This window comes from Pogona vitticeps, chromosome 1 (genome assembly GCF_051106095.1).
Source record: "Pogona vitticeps strain Pit_001003342236 chromosome 1, PviZW2.1, whole genome shotgun sequence".
Classification (NCBI taxonomy): Eukaryota; Metazoa; Chordata; class Lepidosauria; order Squamata; family Agamidae; genus Pogona; species Pogona vitticeps.
In genome coordinates, this window is record NC_135783.1 from 130,066,846 (window position 1) to 130,092,288 (window position 25,443).

The 25,443-nt window shown below is 42.3% G+C and overlaps 1 protein-coding gene across 4 annotated transcripts in view; it reads left to right on the forward strand.

The window, feature by feature from the left end:
• SNTG2 (syntrophin gamma 2) overlaps positions 1-25,443 on the forward strand; it is a 247,830-nt gene that overhangs the window by 171,518 nt on the left and 50,869 nt on the right. For all 4 annotated transcript variants that reach the window (XM_073000914.2, XM_073000923.2, XM_073000917.2 and 1 more), the window contains one exon: positions 11,809-11,925. In XM_073000914.2, coding sequence (XP_072857015.2) covers positions 11,809-11,925 — 117 coding nt within the window. The remainder of the gene's footprint in view (positions 1-11,808; positions 11,926-25,443) is intronic.

Sequence of the window (25,443 nt, forward strand, 5' to 3'; positions counted from 1 at the left end):
GGCTTCTACCACATCTGAGGACCGCAGTATTGTTTAGGGATGCAAAACAGGCTGTGTCGCACACTCAGCTCTGTCCTCCAAAAGAGGAATAATAGTCAGGGGGCTCAGGAGGAATAGCCGCTTGTGGGAGGACTGGTGCTTCTCCACTGTGTCCTCTCCTGAAGCTTAATGAAACTGGGATGTCATGATTTCTCCCACCAAACTCCAAACCTAGCAGTTCAACTGGAAAAATTAATACAGGAATAAAATTGCAGATGATTGTGAACCACCTGTTTTTCAGATTTAATCAGCAATTGGTACCCCTGTAGTCTCTCCACTTTCATAGTTGAAGAGTTCTTACCCTGCACTTCCATCCAAAGTTACGGCGGGTTCTCATGGAACACAACGCCAGCTTCCTCTCCTCCACCTCTGCGCTCTCCAGATCTGTTCAGGAAGGCCCTCCAACCTCGTAAAGTCAGTCTGTGGCACAGACAGGTCACTTCCTGTTCTTCCCCACCTCACATCAAGACTCAGTAGCAGAACACATGTTGTACGCACAAAAGGCCCCAGGTTTAGTCCTCCAAGTCTCCAGTAGGATTGGAGAAAACTTCTGGGAAAGCATAAGAAAAGCCATGTTGGATTAGACCAAAGAACTGCCTAGTCGAGCATTCTGTCTACACAGTGGGCAAGCAGGTGCTACCATGAAAGCTGCCACCAGAACAGGACTGTAGCTGAACTTGCCCATTCATGCTTCCAAGCAACTGATAATCTAGAGACGTCAACTATGAGCGAGTTCCAGTCATTGCAGACAGTATGAGTTAATAACATGGACTGAGTTATACATTACAGACAGTTTGCCATTAATTAGTATTCAAAGAATCAATTCGCGTTCTAATGATCAGGCAGATCATTAGAACGTATCTAAGCCCAAAACTTGCAAATGATACCTTCTTTGTTTCTTATTGATATAAATATAAATTCCCTGTTTCCCTGAAAATAAGACCTAACCTGAAAATAAGCCTTAGTATGATCGTTCAGGATGCTCGTAATATAAGCCGTACCTCAAAAATAAGCCCCAGTTAAGTGAGACCCCACCTTCCACGCTTGTGCAGCATTGTGCAGCAACCAGAAGAAGATAACATAACTGTAAAATAAAACATCCCCTGAAAATAAGCAAAAATTAATATAAGACCCTGTCTTGTTTTTGGGGAAACACTGTATTATAAATAAATAAAATAAATACTCAGTGTCAAAACAAAGCTAGCTAATTTGCAAACTATGGGAGGTGTGGAAAGGTCATACTGTAATAATCCAATTTATTTCAGTGACATGCTCCTATAAGGTACTGTTGGACTGTCGGTATAAAGCAGTTTGCTGTGTTCTTCCTATTGATGTCCAAAGTTGCAGTTGAAGTTCTCTGATTGTATCTTTGTTTATGTACTTTTACTGCAAAATTCACTCCAGACTTCATTGCAGTAGAGATCCAGCACGGGAAAATTTAAGTCATTCCTCTGTAAGCACCCAATTTTTCTTCCAGCAATTTCCCCTTCAATATACATTATTTTTCTTATATATGTTGCATTTCATTATGGTAGTGCTTTCTTTTGGAGCTCATAGATCTATATTAATATGAAAACAGCATGTTAGACCAATAGCATAAACCTGCCTATCATCTTGCTGGAGCATGTTTATCATCCCTGCCTTTTAATATTAATAGTTTTTTTTTATTTTCTATTGTAGAGTTTATCATAGTGTTCGGAAAACTGAAAACATTTAGATCTCTGTTACTTTAAGAGGTGACTAGATTTGTGACTCAATTTCAAAAACCACACACATCATTGGGCCATTGGTGTTTTTTGTTTTTTTTGTTTTTTGGTGCTTTAAAAATGAAGCATTAAATTAGATGATCCTATCTGTGCACAGGGTAAAAAAAAGCCCACTGTATTCAAGTCACATTTATAGCTGTAACAGTATCCTCCTCTTTTTATTTTACAGGGAATCTAAAATGAGCTATTTTTTATCAGCTTAATAGGAACTACTGAGCAGATATCAGTCCAGTTTTTATTGCTGTATTATTCTGAAATGTAGTGAGTGCTTGTAAGAGGGGATTGTAATGAGAACAAGAGACAAGCTAGAGACAGGTTTCAATGGGCTGAAGCCATTTTCATCTATAGAAAGAGCAGGGACTGATAACTTGATACCTTGTTCTTCAATGAATCTGCTATCCCCATCTTCCAAGTCAGCCTGCCTCAAGGAACAATGGCAATTATGTCATGCCAGATTTTCATTCTTTTGTTCTTCCCTAATACATCAACTTCTATGCCATCTAAGCCTGAAGAAGGGTTCTGAAGAACTCAGTGACCTGCCATGATTGTGACATTTTAGCGATCTAGTAAAGGCATTACGTACTGAATCCTGAATCTCGTTTCTATCCAGGGATCACTTGCTTTCTTTCTTTTTTTTTTTTTTGCGCATTTGGTTTTAGTGTCATTTTTTTAAATCGTTAACTATGTCTTTTCTCTATTTAAAACATACAGTAGCAGTAGAAGAAAGATTATTTCATAAATTCCAATTTTCATTACTGGTTTCAGTGTGCAGAACAACCTGATTCAGCACTAAGTCCTGTTGAGTTCCGTAAGACTTGTAGGGCCTAGAAGGCGGCTGCTCTTGTCTGCTTCATCCCAGCAACCAGTTTCAAGCTGTTGGAGCTGGACATGATTACTCTCTTCGAATCAGCTGAATAATGTGTAATAGGAGGTTAAAAGAGTTCTGAGCATGAGGCCAGGTCCTGCTTTAGGGGACAGATATGTGCACATATGTGCACATGAAGCTTCAAGCGCTGGTCCCTCACCCTGACTGATGCCAGCCAGAGAGATGTTGGCAGAGCCCATGGCAGTGGAACCGGCAAAGGCCCCTCATGCCAGCCACCACTGGCAAGTGCAGCAAGGAAGCGCAGCCCCCTGAGTAACAGGGCTCAGTTTGGCAGCCAGGGAACATGTGCAGTTGGTATGTGGCACTTATGGCTTACCTTCCCGTGTGCCAGTAGCCACAGCAGAACAAAAGCCAGTCTCGCTCGCCTGTGCTTGGGGAAGATGTAGGGGCCCTTAAGCCAAAGTGTGTCAGACCTTTGCACATTTAGCACAGATCTCTGAAGATTGCATATGCCCGCAGAGATTCTGTGATCAGGAGCCCTGCCCTTGTCAGAATTCCCAGTCACAAGAGCCATGTGAAGTCATTCTGCTGAATTCATTTGCAAATTTCTCTGTAGACATTTGTGCATTTAGCATGAGTGATTTCCTGCTAGGGCTGACACATGCACCCTATTCCCCACCACAATTAGAGCCCTATTTATACATTCAGGTTAATGCTGAAGAGGGCTACTAGCAAACCCTGCTGCCACATCTGACATTTTAGTTGTTAGTCAGTGAATCTGTGTACTTGTCAGAGTCACTCTGGAACAGGGTACATCAGCAGGGCTTGCTGGAAAGACTGTTTTCATGCATTCATGAAAATGGGACCTAAAAACTGGAGACAGTGGGTCTTCCAGAAAATTTTGGCCCGTTTCTAAATGTCTGTTAATGCTGCCCAGTGAAGCATTAGAGTTGGAGGAAGGGGAGGATCAGAGTTTGGGAATGCTATTCTTCAGCCCATCACTTTGAAAAACCCACTGCTCCTTTGGCCACTAGCTGGCAAATTCGTGGAACTGTGGTCCAAATGGTGACTTTCTCAAGAGCTGAGTGAAATGTAGATGTAAAGCATTTGGATGGAGAGGGCTGTTGGACACTGGAGAAGCAACAGCTAATAAAATTAAAGCACCGAAACACATTGTCTATAGGACGGAGCGAGGCTCTAGAAACCCAGCAGTCATGTCATCAACAATTTGCTCCTCCAATTGATGCCCTCGTGTACAATTAGACCAGTTGATTTTGAAGTATTTAAAATAGCCCATGATATAATTAGTACAGAAACTTGTTTTAGAATTCCACATTTTTTTTAAACCTGGCAAGTTTATGATAACACACATCAGCTTTGACTGTCATTTGTTTATTCATATAAGACAGGCAGAATTCCGGAGAGGCAGAATTTGCTACATCTTCACTTTTCTCCGTTTTTCCCCTCCTTTGTATATAATTGCTGTCACCAACTGTTCATTTGTATTTGAATAAATAGACCAAACAACTCATAATGCCTGAAGCTACCACTTTCTTTGCCTCCTTAATTTTTTATTGCAGCACAATGCTCGACGTCAAGCCATTAATTACTTACTTGAAGGCAGATCTTGCTACCAGTGAAGTCATTGTTCCCATTTTTGAGTGTATGAGCTTCCATCCCTGCCAGATTACACATTATGTTTGGGGAATAACTATTTGTTCTGCATTTTTATGCTTAGTAGTTTGCTAGCCTATATTTATTGTAGCAATGCTCCTAATTTCCAAAATTAATTGGGCATAAAAGTGAAATTCATATTTTCCTTTAATCTTATATTATTTTTATAGTTTTTCCACCATTTTTTTAAAAAAGAGAGAAAGCAGCAGTTCAGATACAAAGGATGACATCAAGGCAACAATACATTGCTTTGTTTAATTATAGAAGGTGCTACGAAGTATCTGTCTATGCAGATCAGATGTCAATCCCACTGAGACCCAAACAACAGACTGCTGCTCCCTCTTTACTGCTGTTCCTTCTGCCTTCCAAAAAGCCACTCCTGTGCATTGGAAAACATGCCAGGCTGATGTTTCGTGGTGCATGGATGGCTGAAATTGCTGGAGAAAATTACACAAGTAAGATAGATCTGCCTCCATTTGCACAACAAAAATGTTTTCTGGTCAAATGTGGCTCTGCCACATGATAGCACTTTAAATATAGAAGTGATCTGTGGGTATCTAGCTGAGACTCGTACTCTGAGATCTCTGTTCCAAACATTCCTAGGAAAATAACATCCCACATGCTACAGCCATAGCTACATCAAGTAATAAACAAATGTAAATAAATGAAATGTGACATCCCACAAGTACATTATAGAGAGGGAAGCAGGTTCTTATCAGGCTACAATTGCTTATAGGTCAAGAAAAGATTTAGTAAATAGATCCCAAACATTTGCATGAAGAATTTGCTGGCTATCTTCGTCGTTTAGTCGTGTCCATGGACCAGAGCACACCAGGCCCTCCTATCTTCCACTGCCTCCTGGAGTTGGGTCAAATTCATGTTGGTAGCTTTGGTGATACTGTCCAACCATTTCATCCTCTGTCGTCCCCTTCTCCTCTTGCCTTCACACTTTCCCAACATCAGGGTCTTTTCCAGGGAGTCTTCTCTTCTCATGGCTGGCTATCTTAGGGCTATGTTTTTCTGAAAAGGCTAGTGCTATAACTTCTCAGTCTCAGTACACGCAGTCAGTAGTCAAACAATTTGGAGATACATTGGAACCAAGTTCACAAGTGTCTATTGCTGTATAAGAAACATTACCATCCATGATGGGTTTGTAGATCAATTATTGATGAATTTAGAACTCAGGTGTCTTGGATGACAACTCCCACATGTCCTGACCATATGCTGTGCTGCCTAGGACTTCTAGAAGTTACAGTCCGAAAACATCTGGGGGTCCACATTTGGAAACCATTACTGTAAATAGTGAAGGCCAGTATCACCAGCCAATTAAAAATTATTCCTATGTACAGGCAATCCCACCCTCAAACCAAAGTAATGCCACTCAGTGGCACAACAAAAAAGGTGTAAGTTTGCTTCTCCCATCATCCGCATGGTAAGGAAAACTGCTCAGCAATACAAATATTATGTAGCTACTGGGTTGCTGTCATCATTTTCAACTGCTCTAAACCTGGCCCTGCTTTTAGGCAAAATGGGGCAACTGCCTCAGGTGACACATGCTGAGAGATGGCAGCCAGTACTGACTGGGAAAACTGTGTGCCATGTAGCCTGTTTTCTACCCTCTGCTACCTTCAGATGCAATGGAGTACATTGTCTTACAGCCAGCTTTAGCCTGGTCCATATCCAGTGTGGAAAAAAGATTCATCAGTTCAGGCAGCACTTATGCATGGAACGAGAGGTGCATTGTCTTGATCCTTGTCTCAGGCAGCAAAATGTCACGGGCCAGCCCTGAACTGCAGACATATTTGATGTCATGAGAGATGGGAGGTTTCTTCATCCAGAGTGTTGATGAAGCATCAAACGAAACACACAATGTATTTTTCAAATATATTCATAATTCTTTAAAAAAGAAAACGAAACAAATATAGTTATTCATTCTCATGAGTCTTCCAAGGAGACCATTGTAGACATGTTTCTGATCAATAACTGAATGTGGTTCCAAATTAGTTTTTGAGCTATGTGCTGTCAAAGTTGGAACCAATTTACTTTGACCCTAATAAGGCTTTCAAGGTAAGTGAGAGACTTAAGGAGTGATTTTGCCAGTTTCACTCCCCTAGTGAGTTTCCATAGCCAAGTGGAAATTCAAGCCCTGGTTTGAGTTCTAGTTTGTCACTCTATCCACTTATACATACTCATTTAGTAATAGTAATCCTTCATTTTTGCTTTACAATCAACTTATCAGAGGCATCTTAAGAAAACATTCATCTTTTAGAAATGAATGCAAAGTAATCAGGCATTTGTACTAATTTTCCTAAATGGCCTGGTAAGCATACCAGCAGCCAGATTTACGCTGCAGAAAGTCGACATCCAGGACTTTTAATGTAGTTTTGAACGGCTATCTGTTCTGATGTAGAACAGCCAGACAGATAAAGCCAGGGAGTCATGACATATGGTTAGGCACTGGGGGATGTTTAGGGACAAGCCAGGTCAGTGCAAAAGGAACACGTTCCATTGGAACCAAAATAGAAGCAGAGTGCTGCACTTAACATCAGAAAGATAGCAGAGCACGTTGTAAACAAACCTTTGCAGTAAAGCCGGTAGGAGCTGGAGGGTTTTCCTTTGAGATGAATCATCCCTACAGTATGAAGATGAAAATATTTTCTTTTTAGCTTTCCAAAGGGAGACAGGGCAAAGTAGACCTGGAAGCATACAATAGATCTTAACAGACAAAGAGTCATAGAGAACAAGCACATGTCAGATATATTTTGGAAAGGGATTCCATGCATTCTGTGATTCTGTGGCAGTGTCAGATGCCTTCAAGGCAAGATAGGAGAGATGGAGTGCCTGGTTTCAAAGAAGGCAGAAAGAAAAGCATACCGTGGGCAATGCTGCTCTACAGGCATGGCCACAGCGAAGAAAGGAAATTTATATACCCTGAATGATGTGTTCTAGAACAGTGGTTCTTAATCTTTTCTTTACCATGGACCCCGTTTACATGCGTTATGTTGCCACAGACCACCAAGACTTAAGATTTAAAACCCTAAAGTGCATCAAATGTTTATTTAAAGTTTCTCATGAAGGGTCTCATTGACAGATATCCCTTGCTATAATGGTAACACTTTTTAAGACGACTGGAAGAAGCTTCATTTTGCTTTGAACAGGATATGCCCTTGTGAACTGCATAAGTCCTTTTACGTTTCAAATTCAGCCAGCGATCCATTTTGAGGCTCAGACAAAATATTATTATGAAATTCACTGCAATACTGTATCAGAAAGTCACTTTACCCAACAATAACCAACCAGTTTTATTAGCAGAAATCAAAGAAGAAACACTTTCATGAAATCTGTCCGAACACTCTCTCACACTGACACTGACAGACTCCGACTCTGTCTTCCTGCGGCTTCTGACTCTCTGTGTAGTAGCAAGACATGTCAAGTGCTGCCTCTCAGCCACACAGCATCATTCACTTGCATGTTCTCACTGTGTGCAGAAATATCAAACAGTTATTTGCTATCAGTTATTTTCATAACTGCTTTTTACTTTTGTTTGTTTTTAGTCAAGATGGTAGGTTAGAAAAGCCAAGCTTTATACAAACAAGCAATGGAAACTAAGTTCTTCTTCGTGGCCTCTGTGAATCACTCCCTGGGTGATCCGCGCCTGCACGGAGCCTCATCGGAAAGTTCTAGAGCTTCTGCGATAGCAAAAAACACATTAGAATAAGGCCCTTCCCCCCTTGTATAAGTACCTTGGTGCCAAGGCTCCACTTTCAGTTTCTTTCAACCACCGTATTGAGAGCCTCATAGTTCTGCTTCTGTGAGTAAAAGAGAAAGAGAATTTATTCTTGATTCCTTCCTGTTATCAGTCTTTTTTCCTTTAAATCAAATTCACTATCATCAGAGATTTTTTTCTTCTCTACTTTGCTCGGCCTCCAGCCGCAACACCCCCCCATCCCCTGTCATAGCTCTTCTCCTCAAATTATTTATTTATTTATTTGTGTGTGTGTGTGTGTGTGTATATATATATATATAATTAATTAATTATATAAATAATTATATTATATTTATTTATTTATTATACACTACCCAAAGGTCTCTGGGCAGCCCCTATTCATGGCCCCTTTGGGCCTGTTTAAACACTGTGTGGTCTGTGATAACAAAATATCACTCTCCAACGGCCACACCAAGTGTCTTTTTTGCTTGGGAGAGGCACACCAGACATCCTCCTGCCAGCATTGTAAGAACTTCAAGCACAGAGTCCTCCATTCTCGCAATGCTCTTTCTGAAGTCTCAGAACAACGTCCATCAACCACGCCATCCCACTCCGATGCTCCATCCACTTCGTCCAAAACTTTAAAAACCCATAAATCAAAATGCTCAATAATGAAATCCTCGATATCGAAGCCCTCCACTAAACGTCAAATGTCCACCAAAGCCTATTCAGTTCCGGAGCCTTCTCTGCCTAAAAGACCTAAACAGCATAAATCTAAAGCTGCAGTCATCTCTCAGCAGCCTCAACAAGCAGCTGAATCAATCTCTATTGGTTCACCTTCTGACGATGACGGAATCTCCTCTCATCAACCCTGCTCCCAATCACCAGAATGGGATGACACAGTCGATCGATTAACATCTTCTCCTCCCAGTTCTCAACACTCTGTTATTTTGAGCAACCCTTTCATAGTTGCTTCACCTGAGGGTCCTAACAACAACTAGAGACCATACCTTATTCAGTAACATCTGATTGTCCACTATGACCCCAACAGTCCTTGGAGCAGTCTATTTCATCACATGTAGCTCAGACCATCTATACGACCCAATCTCTAAAGATACAACTACTCCAGTACACATCTTGATGCTTCCGTCTCTACTCAGCACCGCTCAACGATCCTGGACAAAACCAGCTTCTTCCTATACCATGTCTAAACGAATCAATACCCTCTACAGAGTCCATGATCTTGGAGCTCTATTTCTTCAAAAACAATCAGCTCCAAAGTATTTTTGTCGAAGCCTGACAATCCAGATCTTGACATCAACAAATCCTCATACCACTAAATAAAGACAGTACAGTGGTGCCTCGCTTGACGACGATAATCCATTCCGTTCAAATCACTGTTAAGTGAAATCGTCATCAAGTGAAAGTAAAAAACCCATTGAAATGCATTGAAAAACGGTCAATGCGTTCCAATGGGTGAAATACCTCATCGTGCAGCAAAGATCCTCCAGAGGGCAGCCATTTTCCGATGCCTGTAAAGCAAAGAATCCGTCCTGAACGCAGCGGGGAACCATTTTGCACAGCAGGGAGCCATTTTGAAAACCCAATTATCAGGTGTTTTTGATCGTCGCTACCTGAAAAATCAGTTCCCGAAGCAGGGAACCAATCGTCGTCAAGCGGATTTTCCCCATTTAAACATTGTTTTGCAATCGCAATAGTGATCGCAAAAAACTCATCGTAAAGCAGATCTTTCGTGGAGCGGGGTAATCATCAAGTGGGGCACCACTGTAGAAGGATTGACTCAATGGGAAGATGGCTTAATTCATCAGCAGTGTTTACCATGTGTGTCACTAACTACCAGGGAGCCATGGGTGCATATCAATGTTTCCTTTGGGACAATATGTCAATCTTTGTTGAATCTTTATCAGGAGATTAAAATGTACTCGCCCAAACCTTTCAACAAGAAGGTATTTCCGTTGCCAAACAACAGACGCTTTCTGCTAGGCACATGGTAGACGCCATAGCAAAATCAATGGCCACTTCAGTATCCTTACAATGTTTCTCCTGGCTGAGGATGCCTGCGCACGTATCGAAGACCTTCCATTCGACGGGGCAGGTCTCTTTAATGCTGAAACTGATGATATTTTGGAAAACGTGCAAAAGAAAAGATCAGCAGCTAGACGTTGGAGTGTTTATCCATTTCTTCCAACTTCCTCTGGCAACACACGTCATCACCCCACCATCTCCAACCCTACAAGAGGAAATAAGAAATTTACTCCTCAAAGACACCATACAACCCTTCTCACAACACAACAAAGGGGTTTTCTCTCGCTATTTCACTGTACCAAAAAAAGGATGGAGGTCTTCGCCCTATCGTAGACCTACGAGAGTTAAACAAATACATCATTGCCACAAAATTCCGTATGGTTACCCTCGAATCAGTTCTGGCTTTACTCCGCAAAAACGACCGGTTCACTGTCATAGACAGCCCATAAATTAGACTAAGAACCTATGTTCTAGTACAATTGGTTATGGAACCAACCAGAGGGGAGGCAGCCCTGAATTTAATTCAAAGTGGTACGCAGAGTCTGAAGCAAGATGTAAATGTTCATTAATAAATTAGAAACATTAATCACAGTTCTATCAGTTAAATTTGCTAAAAGTCACCAAGTGCCATATTTCAGTGGGTCCCCAACCTTTTCCCAACCGCAGACTGATTGGTAGGGCATGGATCACTCACATGGGGGGCTGGAGCGTGCTTGCGCACACATGCGAGACGCACTCATGGGGGAGCACTCGCAGGGGGCAGGAGATCTGTGTCCACGGCCCAGTCGTGCCTAGGCTGCAGACAGCTGCCGGGACCAGGGGTTGGGGGCCTCTGCCATATTTGACTTCTCTGAGAGAGAAAAATGAAATTGGAAAGGAAGTTAAGAGAGTTGTATCTTTGTAGATCACTTGAGATTTACTAAGAACCACAATAAAAACTCAGCTAGAATGCACTCGTCAGGTCAGGAAAAGGGATGTAAAAATCTGTCAGTTTTGTTCTTGCTGCATTTCACAATTTCTCACTGGCATTCTTATTTTGTCCCATTTGTGTATTTATTTATTTATTATCAGATTTTTATCCCGCCCTTCTAGTGCGTCTACTCAGGGCGGCTCACATCATAATGTGCATCACATTATGAGGCTCCCCCTCTCCCCATAAAATCTATGTGCATTTTGTTTGCATTTTTTCAAAGGCATGCACTTATTTATTTTCTTCAAGCACGTACTGACTAAATTGTACTTGTGCACATTTTTAACAAATATATGTACGGTCTTGTGTCTTTTCCCCCCTCCAAAATGCCCTGCAAGACTCACAAATGTAGATAAGATGCCCTGTGTTCAGTTGTCCCCAAAGTTACATCAGCTCCTACTTTGTGATATCATTTAATGGATGGTTGTGGAGATTACAACTAGAGCTTTCTGCCTGTAGAGCATGTACTGTATGATCTTTTCCATATGTTATAGCCATGACATATGTATATGCTCCCAAATATATGCTTTTGTGGCACTCCCTTTCTCATAACCATAATGCTACAGGACTACTGCACATTGCATAGTTTTGTAAAATTATTTTCAGTAATTGGTTTCAAGGCACAGAAAAGAGCCAGGATTCACAAGACAGTGATCTCATATGCATGGACACTCGGTGTGCAAAATACAAAAAAAGATTATGTTCAGCAGGGATTAATTTTTGCTATATATCACAGCCGGCGGACGGGGTTGAAATAATTTTCAAAGATTTCATTCTGCAGGTGATTCATATGGGATGGGTGAATGAGAGGCTCCAGGGAGCGGATTCTCCACAGCTCTATAAATTCAAGTTCCTGGCCCTGAAGGGTTCATCGTTCTACATTTTCAGCACACCACCGGTAAGCATTTATTTTGCATGAGATTATTATTGAAACCCTTTTTTTGTCAGAGTAGAAGATGACCCTTGCACTCAGATAATGGAGCAAAATAGAATTTACTAAAGGAAGTTCAAAACAACGCATTGCAGCACCCTCACTCTTTCCCTCTCATTGCATAAAAGGTCTGGATCCAAGGTGAAAAGGAGGAGCAAGAAAGCAGACAAGAACACTTGTGATGTGTTCCATAATGGCATAGGAGACTTCTCTGCTTTTCAGCTAAGTCTGAAGCTAGTATTGAAAAGCCTTGTCCTCGGGCCTGAAGTATCACCAACTAACAATTACAAGGCCTTTATTTTAAAAATGTAGAAAAGGCCCTGTGGTCCTTATATAATACAAATGCAAGAGCAAGTGATACCTTTAGTAGACCCCCAAAAATAAACAGCTAGCTTTCAGTATTAATCCATCTTCCTCAAGCTGTGTACAGTGGTGCCTCACATAGCGACGTTAATCCGTGCAGCAAAATTTGCTGCTAAGCGATTTCGTCACTATGCAATTTTAAAAAGCCCATATAAATGCATTAAAACCTGTTTAATGCGTTCCTATGGGTAAAAAACTGACCTTAAAGCGAAGATCCTCCATACGGCGGCCATTTTCGCTGCCTCTTAAGCGAGGAATCCGTGCAAAAACACAGTGGGCGGCCATTTTTTTTAACCCAGTGGCCATTTTGGAACCGCTGATCAGCTGTTAGGAAATCATCGCTTTACGATGATCGGTGAGCGAAACAGGGAACCGATCATCGCAAAGCGAAAAAAACCAATTTCTTCATCATTGTGCGGTTTCGTCGCTAAACGGAGCACCCGTTAAGCGAGGCTCCACTGTACTAAGATTTTGTGAATACTGCTAATATATATATGAGCGTTCCAAAAATTCATGGCAGATGGTTGTGCCAAGTGCTCTTCTTAAGGTGAGTTCAGATGTAAGCTACAAATGCCATTGAAGGTCTGGTTTCAAACTTCACTCAAGTAGTTGGGTGGATTTTACCACCTAACTCTTCAAACAAAGAACTGCCAAATAATCTGCATTTACCACCACAATCCCTCTCAGTTTGGTGAAGACTGGGTTTCAAACATCCAAGTTACACACAAACTGGGTCCTTCCAGGAAAGTGCCCTTTAGCAGCATCCTTGGGGAAACCCAATCTTCACCATACTTACAAACATTGTAGAGGAGAGTCGGGACTGGGAGGTTTCTCTGTGATTTTTGTGTCTCTAGATGCCTGGAGGAGGGGACTTTCGTGGAATGGTTATTTGGACATCTGAAACCCAATCTTCACCAAACTTGGTGAGACTGTAGAGAGTCAGGCAAAGCTTCTCTGCAGTTTTGGTGTCTCTAGTTGCCTGGGGGTGCTATTACATAGTCCAAGGAATCAATGAATCAAAAATGGCTAAAAATTTGTTGATTCATATTCATTGGAAGCATCAGTTTGAACAAATATGAATCGACAAATTATCGAGCTTTAATGAATTTTGCTATTCATCTTTTAATCCGTGCCCATCTCTAGTGTTGTCAGATAAACTCCTTATAAGCAGGTATGCCCAGCACCAAAGACCTTGTCATGAGCACTAATTATCACCCATAATTTGAGGAATGGTCAAGAAGTGTAAACAGTTCTCAGTCCTGTCATAAAAAAGTGCTCAGTTAAAACTAAGTTAATGGGTATAACAGAACAGGTTTCACCTGTAGGTTGATATCCTGGAAATCAGTCTGACTGAAGATCATACTTCTGAATAGATACACGTAACATTTCATTGTTAAAAACTGTTAATGCAGTATCTAAAATACATTTGTTAAACACTTCAAATTAAATTCAGCTGTGAATCCCATCTGGAAGAGACCAGTGAATTAACAGAGTTTAAGTCAACATCTTTGTAAATTCCATTGGTTTAATGGATCTACTTTAGTTGGAACTGTTAAATTTAGCCCTTAAGTTTTATTGCACTGTTTACATAAGACAAGCACATGCCTGAGCTTAACTATTTCACCTATTAATAATTATGCGCCATCAAGTTGTTTCCAATCTACTGTGATCTTTCCAGTGCTTTCTAGGTATAAAATACGCAAGCCCTCTTTCCAGGGCCCTTCTGAGGTCACACAGCTTGACCAAGGCCATACAGCACATAATCTCATTAGCCAGAAATGTGTGATGAAACAATATAACAAAGAGTAACTTTCAGGCTACAGGAATTAATTGATTGATTGATTGATTAATGAATTAGAAGTTAAAAACGAAATATAAGAAAAAGTACACAGCAGCAATACTGAGAGAAATGGAAGAGAACACAGCACATGACCTGATTACTTATTTAAATAACTCTTTTGACTGGCCATTAAAAGAGTAGGGACCCATGTCCTGTTAAGCAGAAAGTCCTACCAGGGTCATCATACAGAATTATTCTGCTTGCAGAAGTGTGTGCTGCTGCACAAGGATATCTTACCTTCAAAGAGATTGCTGTACATGCAACAACAATGTTCATACCACCGGCATGATCCAGCATTATTATGCTGCCAGAACTTTCTTCTCTGCAGAAGCACAGTAAGCTACTGGCCATAATTCAGTGCTAGGGATGCAGACCTGAAAAGGCATTTCAGTCCAACAGGCCAGTATCCTAATAGGACTTTCAAGGTAAGTGAGATATTTAGGGAGTGGTTTTACCCATTCTGAACCCTACAGTGAGTTTCCATGGTAGAGTGGGGCTTCAAACCCAGGTCTCCTGAGTCCTAGTGTATCAGTCTATCTGCTAAAACACCACCCCCATATTTCTCCGTGGCTTACTAGGGATGTCTCATTAGGGCTTTTTGTACTTTAACTTCCAGAATTCTCCATTCTGGGAATTCCATCTGGCAGAGCCACACGTTCAGATACCTAAACGTTGCTCACCTGCACAAGGCCTAGCTGGAAGTCTTCATGGCTGGTTTCCTATTTAAAAAAGAAACTGCTGCAGTGCAAAGTCCTATGGGTAACTTGATGTAAGGAGTTGTAGGAATACAGTGAACCCTCGGCTTACGAGGCCCTATTTACAAACATTTCTACTTACGAACTGCTCCGATGGAAAAAAATTTGCCTCGACTTTCGAACTGAGCCTCGAGTTACGAACAAAAAAATGGCAGGGGAAAGGGCGGGAAATTCATACCGTTGGTGGCAAAGAGGCTGCTTCTTTGTACCTCTTTCGCCCAACGGTTTGGAAAAGGGAGGCTCAGCCTCCCAGGCTCCCAGTGATATCGGGGCAGCCCTTCGGGAGAAGCCGGATGGGGGAGAGAAAAGGCGGGAGCCGATCCGGCATTTCTCTCCCCCCCCCCCCAGCCTGACTTCTCCACTGCTGAAACCACCATTGGGGCAGTCTTTTGGGAGAAGCGGGGCGGGGGGAGAAATGCCAGATCAGTTCCTGCGTTTTCTCCTCCGCCGCCAGGCTTCTCCCAAAGGGTTGTCCCGATAGCGCTGGAAGCCTGGGAGACCAAGGGGGCTTACCCGGAGGTGAGTGGCTCTCCCTGAAAACCAGCTGTCCTATGGCCCCTCCAAACCCATCGCTGCGTTCAAGCTAAGAGGCTGGGAGTGAGGGCGCGTGGGCGAACCAGAGGCCACCTTTTGGAGTGCCTCAGATTGGGACTCCACTCTCCCCTATGGGACCGGACCAGGCTGCCCACAGTGCTGTTACGACCCTGGAGTCCAGCTTCCTGGGCTGGAGACTGTAGGATGGGGGAGGAGCTCTCCTTCACCTTCCCCCCCCCGGGGAAAGCTCGGGCAGGCTTCCCTCTCAACTGCTTCGCCGGGCGGCTCCATCCCAAGCTTCGCCCACCTTCCAGGGCGCGCGGGAGAGCCAGCCCTGCCCGGAGTCTTTGCCTCCCTGCATAGAGGAATCAGGTCCGCTCCCTTCGTCCTCCGGAGTTGCGGCGGCGCCGCGGCGTTGAGATGCTGAACCTGACCAGGGCGCTCTAGTCACTCGCCAGCCTCGCCCTCTGCCTTGGCTGCAGCCAGGGGGAGTGAGTACCATCAGAGGAGGCTTTGGACTGGCAAGGTAGGGCGCTGCTTTTTAAAAACTCTTCTGGGTGGCTTTTACAGAGTGGCTTTGGGGTGGGGGGGTTATGTTTCTGCTCTTTTTCTTTTCTGGTGATTTTATTTTATTTTATTTGCAGTCCCAGCGCGGGACTTGCTCTGATGTTTATTTTGGGGTTCTGTTTTGTTTTGTTTTGCACCCACCGCCTTCCAGTCTTGCTCTGTTTACTTGGTTGTTGTTTTTTAAAACCCAGTGCCTTCTGACGTGACATGCTCTGTTCTTTTTATTTTGGGGAGTATTTTTTTTCTTCAGCTGGAATGGATTAATGGGTTTTCAATGCATTCCTATGGGAAATTTCGATTCTATTTATGAACATTTCGATTTACAAACCTCCTTCCAGAACGGATTATGTTCGTAAATCGAGGGTTGACTGTACAGCATTGCCTGACACTGGATAGTAGACATTATATAATCACACTGTTCATTGATCTATAGGTGTGATTCCCAACCCTGGGTCCCTAGATGTTCTTGGACTAAAACTACCAAAAGTCTTCATCACTAGCTGTGCTGGCCAAGATTTCTGGGAGTTGTAGTCCAAGGACATCTGGGGACAAAAGGTTGGGAATTGCACCTGTAGATCAATGATTTACAGTTCTTATTTCTTGAAAAAGCATGCATATTCATGGGTAGCTGTAACAATTAAGTCAAGGTAGGAAACTTTGGCCCTCCAGGTGAAACTAAGGGATCATGGAAACTCCTGTTCCCATAACTGATGTTAAAGGAGATGAAAGTAAGTACAGTGACATTCAGAGAACCACAGTTACTTACCATTGAACTGAACCATAAGTAAACAGTATGTGATCAAACATGTTTCAGCATCTCCTGCAGTTCACTGAAGAAGGAAGAGATTGTGGCATAGATGCACTCAGGGTTCTTTTAATATGATATAAGTACAGCTTCAAACTCCACATAAAGCTGAGTCAGACAGCAAGGCTATAAAGCTTTTTCCTCAATCAGCTTCTATGAATAGCCAAAAGGGGATTCCTGGTAACCTTAAATGAATTTCTGCCATCATCTCCCCCTCCTTCATCAAACCAAGATGAATGGAGCTCCACTCAACAAAAGATGGAAGGAAATCAGTTATTGGGTCTGTCCCTTTCTCTGGATCTGGCAAATCAAATAAATAAAGGAAAACACCAAAAGACTGCAAAGCTATTGGCTTGCTTTCCCCTTCCTTTATTGGGAATCCTGTGGTACATGAATTACCGTATTTTTCGCTCCATAAGACACACCTTTCCATAAGACGCACCAATTTTTTAGGAGAAGAAAACAGGAAAATATAATCTGTTTTCTTCGCTCCATAAGACGCACAGACTTTCCACCACCACCCCTGTTTTGTGGGGGAAAAGTGCATCTTATGGTGCGAAAAGTACGATATGAAGGTGATGGACAGCTTAACCAAACTTTATTACATCTCAGAAGAAAAGAGTGCAAAACATAGAAACAAAAGGTACTGCTAGGTAGAAAAATCTCAGAGATAGTTTTATGGGCATGAACTTCAAATTTACCAAAAATGCATAAGGAACGAGGAAAGAAATGTACGCGTTTCTGGATAATTTAGTACAGCTAAACAAACTCATAACCTTTCTTCGGATGTTAACCCTTTCCAACTTCTCCAAGCATACTTCCAATTTATGTTGCTGCCTGATGGTATGGATGAGTCCCACTGTCATGACAGAAGCCTGTGATCACATTGACTTCAGTGAAGCTATTCTGAAAGAAGTAATCTGGGATTTAATTTAGGAAAATATTTAAAAATAAATCAATAGATGTCCTCTTTCTGCCTCTAGCCAAAATCTTAGAATCATAGAATAGTGAAGTTGGAAGGAGTGGCCTATAAGGCCATCAAGTCCAACCCCCTGCTACTGGAGCACTCACCAGCTCTCAAGGTAACTGGTTCCACTGTCCTACTGCTCTAACAGATAGGAAGCTTTTCCTAATATTAAAGTCGAAATCTGTAGGGCTTCCTGTAACTTCAGCTCATTGTTGCGTGTCCTGCTTGCATTCATTATGTCTGTGTGATAGGGTGATGATGTCACTGATGGGCAGATTTTGTGTAATTGAATATTTCTCTTTCCATCTGAGGATCACACAGCTCGTGCACAGTGAAACATGTTTTTGTACATTAGTCAGACAAGCTGTAGAACAGAAAGAAGAACTCTTTTATTAACAAAAAAATCTCCCCCTGCTAGTGATATCAATAACTTTCTGCGGACATAACCTGCACAACAGGATTTTGGCCCCTATATCATCTTTAAAGTAGTAGAAGTTGTATTTAGTTAATAGATTAAATGTTGTTAAAATCAATTTCTAGCATTGTAGTTGCTTTCAGGCTACTTTGGAAGGAGTGGCCTTTGATTGAATTTAAACATTAATGAACTATTAAAGGAGCAAGTGAGGCATTACAGTTACACCAGTGACCTGTGAAGTAAGCTTATCTGCTGATCTCTAATATCAACTATATCAGTTGTTCCCAACCTTGGGTAGCCTGGGTGGTTCTTGGACTGCAATACCCAGAAGCCTTCATCACCTACTGTACTGGCTGGGATTTCTGGGAGTTGCAATCCAAGAGCAACTGGTTTACATAGGTTTTACTGTTTACTCTCCACCCTCCCCTGCTCTCCCTCCGCCCACAGGCTAACTATGCAATCTACATTTGGGAAATTAGCATCTTTAAGAGATATGTGAACATTGCTCCTTATGGAATAATAAATAAAAGAGGTGTCTGGACTAAATTGTATGGTCCTGCTTTATATGGTAGCTGTGACTACCATTGCTAGCAGGACAAGAAAAAGAAGGCATTGGCTCTTCCCCAATTTATTGTTTCTTCATTTTGAGAGAGCAGAAACTCTTCATGTATAAGTTTTGCAGGCGTGGGATTATTTGCATTGAGCACAGAACATTCTGGCTTGTCAGAAGAGCCCTTCTTACCAAGATAGCACATTCATGAATGCAGAATTAGAAGGACAAAGCCGAATATCAACACTGTCAATCTTGATGGGTTAAACCAGTTTTTAAAAACTAATCTATTATTCAAGAAAGAGTCCTGTGAAGACTTCAGGAAAAACATTCAATAGAAAGGAAAGATTTAATCCCTTGATCACAATGGTACTTTTATAGCAAAACTGACACATCAGAAAGCTTTAATCTCTCTGCTTGGGTTATACAGCCTTCCTTAGGTCTGGTTGGGTTCTTTGAACAGAAAAGGTGCATTACAGAATTTACTAGTACATTGTTGGATGTAAATGCTGTAGAATGGGGGTTAGGGTTTTTTTTTTTTAATCGAAGCACAAATCACTTTTAATCTTTGCCAAATCTTTGCCAAATCTGAATTCAGTAAACTTGGGGCGAAGACCGCATAGCTACAAGCAGGAGATCTATTAGCCTTCATCAGCTCTCTCTCGAGAGGTGTCTCACTCAGTTCTTACCAGTCTTTTTCTGCTCATTGTCTCTGAAAATTACATTTTCTCTCTCTTAAAATCAGCTTCTCTTCCTCTCTTTCCACACAGTTCTGAGCTGCATAACACCAACTGCGAAATAAGAGCAAGGGTTGTTGTTGTTTAGTCATGTCTGACTCTTCGTGACCCCATGGACCAGAGCATGCCAGGCCTCCTGTCTTCCACTGCCTCCCGGAGTTTGGTCAAATTAATGTTGGTAGCTCTGATGACACTGTCCAGCCATCTCATCCTCTGTCGTCCCCTTCTCCTCTTGCCTTCACACTTTCCCAACATCAGGGTCTTTTCCAGGGAGTCTTCTCGTCCCATGAGATGGCCAAAGTATTGGAGCCTCAGCTTCAGGATCTGTCCTTCCAGTAAGCCCTCGGGGTTGATTTCCTTCTGAATGGATAGGTTTGTTCTCCTTGCAGTCCAGGAGTCTCCTCCAGCACCACAATTCAAAAGCATCAATTCTTCTGCAGTCAGCCTTCTTTATGGTCCAGCTCTCACTTCCGTACACCGCTACTGGAAAAACCATAGCTTTGACTACGCGGACCTTTGTCAGAAAGATTATATCTCTGCTTTTTAAGATGCTGTCAAGGTTTGTCATCGCTTTCCTCCCAAGAAGCAGGCGTCTTTTAATTTTGTGGCTGCTATCACCATCTGCAGTGATCATGGAGCCCGAGAAAGTAAAATCTGTCACTGCCTCCATATCTTCCCCTTCAATTTGCCAGTGGCCATAGTCTTAGGGTTTTTTTATGTTTAGCTTCAGACCATTTTTGGCGCTCTCCTCTTTCACCTTCATTAAGAGGTTCTTTAATTTCTCCTCACTTTCTGCCATCAGAGTGGTATCATCTGCATATCTGAGGTTGTTGATATTTCTTCCGGCAATCTTAATTCCGTCTTGGGATTCATCCAGTCCAGCCTTTCACATGATGTATTCTGCATATAAGTTAAATGGGCAGGAAGACAATATACAGCCTTGTTGTACTCCTTTCCCAATTTTGAACCAATCAGTTGTTCCATATTTTCCTTTTTAAATTTATTTTATTGAATTTCTACCCCGTCCATCTAGACCAAAGTTCGACTCTGGGCAGCATTATAAGTTTAAAAACAGTTAAAACCAATAAACATACACTATAAATCCAAGATGGTAAGATGTGAATGTAAGATACAGCAGGAGGGAAAGCCTGCCTAAATAGCCATGTCTTAAGTTTACTTCTAAAGACACCCAGAGAGGGAGCCAGGTGGATCTCCACGGGCAAGTTGTTCCAGAGGCGAGGGGCCACTGCCGAGAAGGCCCAGTTCCCCATTCTTTCCTTCCAGACCTCCCCCGACATTAGGCCCATCAGCTGCCCGGCCTGGCTGGAATGAGTGACTCTGGCACAGGGGTGGGCAATTAATTTCTATAGGGGGGCCACATGAAAAATCTGAACTGTGTTCGGGGGCCAAACCAACTTTACTTAAAAATAAAATGAAACAGTGATGTTATGTGAGCATTGTAATTCGGTCATCACAGGGGAGGAAAGGAAAGAAACCCCAACACTGAGCTAACTCACCTGTCCTCCGTTCCTCCTTGATCTTCCTCTCCGACTGTCTTCTATCCCACGCAGATGACGTGATGCATCATCAAGTCGCCTGTGCAAAGATCGCTTCCGGCCTCTTGAGCTGCAGGCTCTGCAGCCTGCGGCTTAAGAGTAACAGTCAAAACCCGCGAGATCCCAGCATCGGATCTTGCAAGTTTTGCTTATTGTCATGTTGGGTGACCGGAGCCGGAGCTCCAGCTCACTCAGCAGTGATGGCGGGCTGGACAGGAGCGGCTCTCAGGCTCTCGGGCTATGAGTGCATGGACCAAAGTGGTGAGCACCCCCACATCAAGATAGGGATGCAGCTGGGCAATCGCCGAAGGTGGAAATGTGTGGAACGGACCACTGACAACACCTCTCGTTCTCCATGGTGAACGCTGGGTCCAGATATACACCCAAGCTGTGAACCTCACTCTTGGTAGTAAGAGTCACCCCCCCAAAAGGAAAGGGAGTTTCCCAAACCATTGATGTCTGGGGCACCCAACCGAAGGACCTCCGTCTTGCCCAGATTCAGTCTCTGTCCATTTACCTGTATCCATTTCTGAACAGCCCTCAGGCGGATCAAACAGCATCCACTGTTGTTGGAAAAAAGGAGATGTAGAGCTGAGTATCATCAGCATACTGATGACACGAAGCCCCGCATCTCCTGATTACCTCTCCCAGCGGCCTCATATTAAACAGCATTGGAGAGATAATCGAGCCCTTCCGAACCCCACAATTGGGGCTCCACGGGGCTGAGAAACTCTCCAATCTGCACTTTATGGGTATGGTCCTCCAAGAAGGAACAGAGCCGCACAAGAACCAGGCCACCGACTCCCAACTCGGAGAGCCTCCCCAGGAGAATACCGTGGTTGATGGTATCAAAGGCCGCTGAGATATCGAGGAGGACCACCAGAGACATTTTGCCGTTATTGGCCTCTCTCAGCAGGTCATCAAACAGGGTGACCAATGCTGTTTCCATGCCATGGTGCAACCTGAAGCCCAACTGGAATGGATCCAGGGCATTGGTTTCATCCAGAAGAGCATGCAGTTCTATACAGTTGCTTCCATATCAAGTTCTAACTGTTATTTCCTGTCCCACATATAGATTTCTCATGAAACAGATAAGGTGGTCCCATTTCTTTAAGAAGTTGCCATAGTTTGTTGTGGTCAACACAGTCAAATGCTTTTGCATAGTCAATGAAGCAGAGGTAGATATTTTTCTGGAACTCCCTGGCTTTCTCCATAATCCAGTGCATGTTAGCAATTTTGTCTCAAGTTCCTCTGCCCCTTTGAAATCCAGCTTGTACTTCTGGGAGTTCTCAGTGCACATACTGTTGAAGCCTACCTTGTAGGATTTTGAGCATAACCTTGCTAGTGTCTGAAATGAGTGCAATTGTACGGTAGGTTGGAGCATTCTTTGGCACTGCCGTTCTTTGGGATTGGGATGTAGACTGTTGTTTTCCAATCCTCTGGCCACTGCTGAGTTTTCCAAACTTGCTGACATATTGAGTGTAGCACTTTACAGCATCATCTTTTAAGATTTTAAATAGTTCAACTGGAATGCGTCACTGCAATGCCTGACATTACAAGGCCTGAGTCCAGAAGGCAGTATATTTTGATGTCACAGGATGGATTCTTGTGTAAAACCTAGATAAGGAAATAGTGTGATAAGCCAAAGCCGGAGTCTCCACTTACTCAATGCAGGCCCTGGGGAGCAGAAGATCCAATAGTTGAAGATTCAAGCAGCCCATCTGATCATGCTGAAGGAGTGGAGCATCCCTAGGGACCAGCCAAGAGTTATGGTTTATCTTCAGAGGCGAAGCTGGAAAGGTGAATTCTCTGTTGTCTATTCATTTTCTGAAGTACACAAGTAGATTAGAAGTCTGCCCCCTCTGAGACTTACTCCTGACTCCAGCTTCCCTGCTTCCTTTCTGTACCAGTATATTTTTCATAGCTATGATAGGAGTTTAGCTGATAGGTGATGGGTCTAGGAAGAAATTTTATCTGCATATACAGTGAGTCTATTTATTGTGAGGGCTGGGGGGGGGGCGGTCACAAGCGATGTGATTGGTTTTCTTTCATTGCTTTTTTGTTATCCCCATCATGACTTGCACATTTGAAAGTATTGTTGATATCAGGCCAGGTCCATTTCAGAGGGGAGCAGAAACTTATCCTCCACAAAACTGGATCCCTTCACAGGGGCTTCGCTGGCCTTTCCAATACTGTGAGTCAACCCATTCCCCAAAAGACAGATTGGTTTCAAAAGGACACATACGGCCTCGGTCATTTGTCAGCAAAACAGCCAAAGCCAAAATTGCCAGAACTGAAATCCAATAGTCCAAAACTTACTTTAAAAAAAATACTGTCAACAGTGTGATTCCTGCTATCAGGTGATGCTATCCCTGTTTTTATCCCCACTCTGCTTCATACTGCTGGCACAATAAAAGGGGCCAACCACACCTTTAAACATGGGACCAAAGGCATGCCTCGTTTGGCTCTAAATGTTCATATGCTTCCTCAAAAGTGGGTTCCACGAAGTTCAGTAGAACTTTCTTCACTGGTAAATATATTTAGGTTCCGTGGAACTTTACCGATTGTATTTTGGAATATAGCCTTAATTTCATTGTCTCTTCTCTTGATTCATTGCCTTGCAGTAATGCAAATTTAATTAAAGGCTGAAATACTTAAGGTTGTAAATCTTTGATTTTCCCAGATTCTGTTGGCAGAAGATGAGTCAAGCAATAAAGCTGGCTGAACAAAACCAGCAACTTAATGCTACCTACTTCGTTTTGTTTTTTGGAAACGGGGAAATTAAGTTAATTCATTTTTCTGCTAGGTTTATGTAGGTATTTTTGAAAAGCCATTTAAAACAGTCATACCTAGGAAGTAATAAGTTACAAACTGAATGTAATAAATTCCTTTTCATTAATTAAGGTATAGCTCAGGCTTGTCCAACCTGCGTTGTCCCTGTCAATAGGTGGACCCCCTCCCAGCCCCATAAAGTCACCTGAGTCGAAGCTGGCAACCTCTGCTGTCTGAGATCGCAGCTGCCGGTAAGGTGTGGAGGACGGCTAGGGTTGCCCCCCCCCATGCAGCCCAAACCAAATGTATGTGCGGCCCAAACCAAATTTTCATCTTCTAATGTGGCCCAGGGAAGGTGAAAGGTTGGACACCCCTGGTATAGCTGAATCACACTCCTTCTCTTAGTCATTTCTTTCCTGGTGTATTTGTAACTTTCCCCTTACTTTCATAGTTAAAGGGATGCAGTATTACTAAAGGGTAGAGAAGGACTATTGCATGGTTTTATTGCTGCCTGCCTTTTGGGTGTTGAGACACTGATGAGGTAAATGGGAAGAAAGTGATATGTGTGGCTTGACAACGGTAGATAGCATTCAGTGGATTTTTAAAAGTAACTAAAATACTGTCTTATTTACTTTTGAGAAAGAGGAAAGTAAAAGAGTTAAAATTGCATCTTGAAAGTAACAATCTCCTTTCAGAGCTATGGAGCTATAAATGTAACTGATTACTTTGTGAATTACTTTCCTGTGAATATTTGCATAAGATTGAGTAAAAGATTGTCATCAGTGTCAGCTTGTGCTGTCCTATCATGTTTATGTTTAACATCACTTAGTTGTATACTCATCAGTCTAAATTCTAGAATGTGTATTTTGTGGGACACCAATTTATTGTGGTAATCAGAGTACAAATCTGAGCACATTTGAAGATAACAGGATTTTTTCTGCTTCTGGGGAAAGTATTTAAAAATATGATAGATCTCATAAATGGCACTGAAGAGGTCTCTGTAGGAATTTAACAACTTTTCAAGCATCAGGCAGGTGTAGGCTCTGGCAATTATTTTTGTAACCATGGTTGCTCAAGAGGCTAATTAGAGAGTGAAAATTATGTTTTTGTCTTGTAGCTGGAAAGGTCTTTTGAGCGATTGTCCTCTAGACTCTATCATGTTAAATAAACAACAAACAAATGTGATTATGGAATTTTCTCAGTAAGGTGTTACTAGACATTACCCACTTCTAATTCATTTTAATTATATTTGCTTTTGGAAGGTTTCATATTTGATGGTAATTTAAAAAATTTAGGGGAGGGACTCTTTATAAACTGTCTCAATGTTTTGCAAATATGGCCTAAAGGCCATAAAATGCAGTATCCCTCAATGAGATCTGAAACTTAAGAGATCACAATACTATAATTCAAATTTTAATATGCAATGGGAACCCATTACAATCTAGGGGCTTTGTTCATCATTGAGAGTTTTAAGTTATATTGATTTCAGTGGGTGAACAACTGGGTTTATGCTGGAGAAACATGTATTCAATCAGATCCTGTTCAAAAGGTAACCGTGGCCTTCATCCTAAAGTATTTGTGTCTTCTCCCTTCTGTCTATGGAAAAAGTGCCTTACACGCTAGG